This window comes from Nannospalax galili, unplaced genomic scaffold (assembly GCF_000622305.1).
Source record: "Nannospalax galili isolate Female #2095 unplaced genomic scaffold, S.galili_v1.0 scaffold956, whole genome shotgun sequence".
NCBI lineage: Eukaryota > Metazoa > Chordata > Mammalia > Rodentia > Spalacidae > Nannospalax > Nannospalax galili.
In genome coordinates, this window is record NW_008337440.1 from 638,316 (window position 1) to 645,572 (window position 7,257).

The 7,257-nt window shown below is 38.9% G+C and overlaps 1 protein-coding gene across 1 annotated transcript in view; it reads right to left on the bottom strand.

The window, feature by feature from the left end:
- Fsip2 (fibrous sheath interacting protein 2) overlaps positions 1-7,257 on the bottom strand; it is a 100,023-nt gene that overhangs the window by 46,281 nt on the left and 46,485 nt on the right. Inside the window, exons 10-11 of the mRNA XM_008832589.1 lie at positions 1,241-1,356; positions 372-411 (exon numbers count right to left, since the gene is read on the bottom strand). Coding sequence (XP_008830811.1) covers positions 372-411; positions 1,241-1,356 — 156 coding nt within the window. The remainder of the gene's footprint in view (positions 1-371; positions 412-1,240; positions 1,357-7,257) is intronic.

Here is a 7,257-nt window from a genome sequence, read left to right on the forward strand (position 1 = left end):
CACAAAAATTTTAAGTAACGTATGTTACTGGATGTGGTGTTTGTAGGAAACTGATGATAGAAGAGTATGGCGATATCCTCGAGATAATTTTCTTTATTGCAATCTCATAAATCATAGTATGTCCATAAATTTCTTTACCCACCACCATAGATAGCCAAAGCAAGAATTTTCACTATTTGATTTCTCACAAATTACACAAATATTTGGTTGTATAGATATTAGTATCTATATTAATTTGTTCAATTAAATGTATCTGCATATTTAACATTTGTATTAAATATTTTTGTATCATTTAATTTTCAGAATAAGCATTCTCTTTGTAACCATATTGAACAGTATGTAAGAATTATTAATATTGTCCTTAATCTTACCTCTTTCATCACTTGATTTCTTAGTCATCATTCCATTTCTCTATATGACACAACATTAAAGGGAAAATATTCATGAGTAACAGTGCTTCTGAAACAGATCTTGCCTTCTAACAGTTAAGTACATGAATGCAGATGCTTTTTGCCCCTTCATGTCTTATGCCTGTCATAAAGATTCTATCAAGGCCCATACACATCTTTAACCTTCCAGGATGCCTTTGACACGATCTCAAATTTAGTTCAAAACTGAACAAAGTATCAGTTACACCTCTACCATTTCCATATCTTGGTTAAACTATCAATGGATAGTTTTCTAAAAATGTCATTCAATTTGATGTGGAAAAATTCAATTCTACCAATCCATATCCTATTCAATATCATATGATGCTTATTTAAAACATGCCTTAGAGCCAGAGTAAAAATTAACAGTTCCATATTAATTATATTGTAATGCATTTTCTCTGTCTATGCCTCATTGCCCAAGGTGTCCTCAAGGGGGTTGACTGTATCTCGCTCCTCTTTGATTCTATTGATTCAATATACTTATTTTCTCTTCTTTTGGATTATCCCAGTGCTTGGTCAGCAAAATGAGAAGGTTTGTTTATATGCTCAGTAAATATCAACATTGATATTGATATCAATGATATCATTGATATTGTCCTAATTGATAATGTCTTATTTGGATTTGTTTCTGCTAAATTTCAGAGTAATCTAGAACAAAACTAAATCAACACTTCTCTGTCTGAGAAAAGGACTAATTTTGATTGAAAGATCTCAAAACCCTTAATTAATCAATACTCAGTTGGTAAAGGATACAGAACACATAAGTAAAATTAAGCAGGTAAACTAATATTAAATGCAGACATTTTTACCTTTCGTTCTGAAATGTTATTCTGTATATCTGGCTGATAAGCAACTGAAGATGTTGACATTTTTGTGACATTTTTTGAAGTACTTTGAGACTGACCAACAGCATTTCCTACATTTCCTGAAAGTAATTGAAATAGAAATCTTTTTTGTATATTTTCATGAAATTTTTGTGTATTTCATACAAAACATCTTAATCATCTTTATACCCCCATCTGCACCCTCCCATCCCACACCCCACCAGATTTTATGCATTCTGTCATTTATGTTAAGGCCTATTGAGGCATGTTACTGTACCCAGATATTCCTCAGTGCAAGTTCATCCACTGGGGTCTAGTCAACCTATCTAGAGTCACTCCCTTAAAGAAGACCAGCAATCAGCTGCAATATTTCTTCTGCTAAGATTGGGGCCTGCTGCCTGTTTCCCCAGTTCTATGCTGGGTTTTTGTCTGCTTGAGTTTTCCTGGATCTTGTGCATGCTGGCAACCATTGATGTAGATTCCTATGAGCAAGGGCCCAGGAGCCTGTAAGACTCTGTTTCCATATGATCATAGAACTCCTCCCTTGACTCTTAACAACCTTGCCTCCACCATCTTCTGCAATGGGCCCTGAGCACTGGGTAGGTAGAATTTAATATGGGAGTCCTGTCCAAGGACCCAAATCTGCAAACTCTTATTCTCTACATTTTGGCCATTTGTGGCCTTTGAGAAATCTTGTTTTTAAAAAAAAAAATTTATTAAGTGTCACAGATTGTATTTCAACTATTTATTAAATTTTGAAATATGTACACAACTGTGAGATCATCATTCAATCATTAGAATATTGTGATTACCAATACAAGTTATCTCCTGCATATTTGTAATCAGTCTTTTTCACCATTCCCAACAGCACTGATCTGTAACTCTTAATATTAGTCTGCAATTTCTAGAATTTTACTTGAATGAAATCAAACACTGTGTACATTTGTATTTTATTTTGGAAAATGTGGGCTCCTTTTTTTTTTATTCAACATAGTCCTACTGCAAATTTCAAGTTTGTTCCTTTTTATTTGGATCCATTATACTTTTTCTGTGTTTTTCTTTTTCTTTCTTTCTTTCTTTTTTTTTTTTTTTTTTTGGTTTTTTTGAGACAGGGTCTCCCTGTAGCCTCAGCTGTCTTGGAATTCACTATATAGACCAGGCTGGCCTTGAACTCACAACAATCTTCCTGCCTCTGCCTCCCGAGTGCTGGGATTAAAGGCATGCACCACCACATCCTGCTTGGATCCATTATACTTTTAAAAAAGTATTCTATTTGTTATTTTTACGTTTATGTGTATGAGTGTATTGTCTGCATGTGTATACATACACCCATGTCATGCAATGACCACGGAGTCAGATGAGGATGGTTGTTAGCCATCACATGGGTGCTGGGAATCGAACTCAAATCCTCTGCAAGAGCAGCCAGGGTTCTTAATTGCTAAGCCATCACTACAGCCTCATGGAGCCATTATACTTTTTATCCTACTTAGCAGCTGATGGACATTTAGATTATTTACAACTTAAGCCACTTCTGAAATAAGCTTCTATGATTTTCATGCACAAATCTTATGAGGATAAATATTTATATATAATATATTCACATTATATATAATATATAATATGTATAATTTGAACTGGGTAAAATCTTAGCATGAAAGTGCCTGAGCCATATGATAATGATAACTTTTAAGAAACCCCAAAATCTTTTCAGTTAGGACATATTACCACACTGAGGCCATGCTGGCTCTGAGGTAGTCAGACATGACCATCGAAGCAACGCATTCAGACAGTCAAGCCATATATGATGTCCACTTTGTGAAATACCTAATGGAAAGGAAGTTTCTGAAAGCATGTTTTCCTCATGCTTTTGGATGGAGGAATTGGATGGAAATTGGCATAGACTGTATTTAAAAATTGGAAGAATGTTAAGGAGAAGCAGGACTGCCTGAGCCTCTATCCCAACTTTGCAACTTTGTAGATCTGTGGTCTTGGAAAGTCATTTAACTTCAGTGAGTCTCAGCTTCCTCATGTGTATAACTGAATAAATTAGTACCTACCTCATAAAGAATTAAATCAGGTAATGCATATAAAGCATTTAAGACAGTACCTGTCACATTGTGTTAGTGTTTGTTACTATGACAAAATACCTAAGCAAATAAAGTTAAAGAAGGAGAAAAAAAAGAAACCTTAAAATCTTTTCCAAAGTGACCAAATATTTTGATACCAATTATCAAATGGATGAGTAATTCACTTCTTTCACAAATTTTACCAATACTTAGTAGGCAGAGGAAACTTGTACATTTAAAGAAACAGAAAAAACTCAAGAGGTTATAAAACCAGCAAATGACTCTTTAAGAAGTTCAGTAAAAATGAAGTCAGATTAACTAGGAAAAGAAAAGTAAATAAATTAACACAGAGTCTATAGCTAATTACTAAAAAGAATAAAAGAATGTAAAGCAACATCTATCATTATATGAAAACATGAAAAGTTAATTTCCTTAAAACTCACATATCAAATCCTATTTATGATGAACTATGTTTTATGAATAACACTTTATCTTGTAAAGAAAGAAATTTTGATTTAAAAACATTTCTACAAAAAGATTCCATAAACAGATGATTTAATCTGCTCAAGTGCCAGAATTGTAGCCATTACCTAAGAAATTAAATCCTTTAAAAATTGAAGTGTGACTATTTCTCAGCTCCTTCTGTTTTTAATTGCTGTATTATTAAAACACTGAACACTGTACTGGCTTCACAAGGACATTTCCATACAAATCTATAATGTTCCTGATCCCCTACATTTTCTTTGTCTTCCTCTAGCCCTCCCTTTACTCACTTTTTTCCCCTCAGTTTCACTTCTGCTTTCTGTCATCTGTACATATATGATTTTTTGTACCTCTATAAGATCTAAGTCCACAAATGAGAGAAAGCATGCAGCATTTGTCATTCTGAGTCTAATTTAATTTTCTTAATATGATAGTTTACAGTTGTATCCATCTTCCTGCAAATGATATAATTTCACTCATCTTCATGACTATATGTAATTCTTTTGTACATGTATAATACATTTTCTTTATTCTTCTGTTGATGAAGGCCTAGTTTGACTTTATAACATCATAAATGGTGCTGCAATAAACATATGACGTGTATGTTTAGAATTCTTAGGTTAAAACTCTCGAAATGGTTTAGCCAGGGTGCATAAGTTGTTTTTAAGTTTCTTGAGGAATATTCATACTGCTAGTATGTGCTAGTAGTGTATAAAGTTCCTTTTTCTTCACATATTCATCAGCATTATTATTGATTTTCTTAATGATATAATTCTGAAAAGGGTGAGACAGAAAGTCAGTATGTTTTGATTTGCATTTTCTTAATGTGTTTCGGTATATTCCTGTCGATGCTGAACATTTGCATTGGTTTATTGGCTTTTTATATTTCGTCTTTTGAGAAGTGTCTGATCATTAGCCTATTTACTGATTGGCTTAGGTGATTTGTTATTTCATTTGAGTTTTTTATGTATCCCAGATGTATCAGTTACCACTTGTTGCTATGATAAAAACTATGGCTAAGTTAACTTATAGAAGGCAGAATTTATTGGTATTACTGATACAAAAGAATAAAAGTCCATTATGGCAGGGAGGTATGGAAGCTGGAGATGGCCAGAACAGAAAGCTCTCTGAGAGCTCACCTTTTTAATCACACACAGGAAACAGAGGCAAACAGGAAATGTGGCAAGGCTAAAGTCCAGCCCCCAGCAAAGCCACGCCTGCTCTCCCAAACCAGTGCTACCAATTGGGGACAAATTGTTGAAATACTTGGAGCTTATGGGGGACATTCTTATTCAAACTAACACACTCCACTCTCTGGCCCCTATGATATAGGCTCATGACTCTATCATAATGCAAAATGCATTTAGTTGGATGTTAAAGGTGCCCATAGTCTTAACAGGCTGAACACTATTCAAAGACCAGAGTCCAAAGTCTTCTGAGATCTAAGCACTGTTAAGCTTCTATAAAACCAAAAAGCAAATTAGATACTTCCAATATACAAAGGCATAGAATATGCATTCCCATTTCAAAAAGGAAAAATGGGGGCATAATGTGGAAATACCAGACTAAAGCTGTTAGGGTTCCAAATAGCAGCTCCCCCCTCCCCAACAGGGACCTACAAACTCTGCTGAGAAGCAGCCTGCCTTTCCTCTGACCTCCAAAGATAAGATAAGCAGAGTTCCTCTTATCTTAAGGGGAAAAATAAAACACTTCCACACCCTAATCCTACCTGCTTCCCCCTCCCTGATTTCTCCCCCAAACATTCCCCCCTTCCACACCCTAAAGCCCCCATATGTAAAGTCCCAGCTCACAACCCATGAGCAGACATCTTTCCTGGACATCTTTCCCTTGGCGGACATCTTTCCTCTCCCTTCTCCCTTCTCCCTTCTCCCTTCTCCCTTCCCTTCCCTACCCTTCCCTTCCCTTCCCTTCCCTCTTTCCCTCCACCGACATCTTTCCCTCCCCCGAGGGAAAGGTGCCCCGTGTGAAATAAATCTGTGTCCCGCTGAGAATTCCATCAGCGCCTCGGTGCCTTCCTCCGCCCGCCCACTCGCTCCCGCCCGCTCTCTACCTAACAAATGGTGCCAAAACCTGGCTCTTACTTCAAGGGGCCTCGCACGTAAAATTTTCGGACTCGCTTGTGGTTACTGGCCTCTGTGAACACCACTAATTCGGCATTAAGGTACACTTCCACCCTCTATCTCTCTCCCCTCTCCCGTTCCGTTCAGCTCTCTCTCCCTCTCTCTCCCCCTCTCTCTCCCTCTCTCTCTCCCCTTTCCCCTTCACTACTCTCTGCCAGTTCTCTTTTCATCTCCTTTCCAATCAAATTCGGTCACTCCTGGACCTCACTCACGGCCACTGGACAGCACTGGTTTCTGTGACCATTGAACTGCCCGGCACAGTTACTGTGTCTGTCCACGCCCACCTGGGATTCAGACCTGCCTCCCCGTCACACTCAAATCCTTTTCCCTACCTCAGCTCCCTTCCCTTCCTCACTCCTGCCATCTTTTGCTTTCCCCTAACATCTCATCTTCTCTCTCTCTCTCTTGCTCTCCCTCTCTCTCTTGCTCTCCCTCTCTCTCTCTCCTCTCCCTCCATTCACTGGCTACTCTGAGCTTTATCCAGGTCTCTCCATTCTTCTCCATTCTCGGTCCATCTCGGCCTCCGGGCCCACACTCCTAATGGCTGGTCACGTACCACATTGCTGAACCTCTCCCAACTCATTTCTACTCACTCGAAATCACACCGGTGTCTTGTGTGGGAGGTTCTGCCCTGCCTTTGACTACAGGATGCTGCGGTTACTGGCAGGGACATGCACAACTCGTATCCCCCCCCCCAGTGATTGCAGGACGGACATTGCCCTGGGGTTTGGGAATTCAGCTCGAATCAGCAATACAAAAAAAAGGACGCTTTTCTTTTGTTGCCTGATTCTTCTCGTTCTCGTTTTTACGTGACCTAAGCCAAACCTTTCTCTTCCTGCTTTCTCTCTCACTCCCTCTTTCTCTCTCTCTCTCTGTCCCTCTCTCTCTCTACTCCCTCCTGCTCTGACTTCTGACTCCACCTCTGTCCCCTCAGGGCAAAATATCCTCTTTGTTCCCCCACCCACCAGCTGAGGTCTTTAACTCTTCAGATTTGGAAAACTTCTGCCAGCATAACAGCAAGCAGTCTGAACTATCCTACATCCACGCCTTTCTTGACCACTGTGCTAATCCCTCCCTCTGTGTCAAATGTTCTTCCCACCAGGTCCTCCTGGCTAAGACAGTCCCACAAGATCCTGAAACTCCAGGGGCCTTTGCCCCTATCCCTCCTCCCTACCCCTCTGACTCTCCTTTTGATACTTCCGTACCTGATAAGCTGCCCCCTATCAGAACCCAGCACCAGGACCCCTGTGCTCCCAAGCCTGAGACACAACCAAGTCTTGCCCTCCTATCACTATACCCTCGCTTGCCTTCC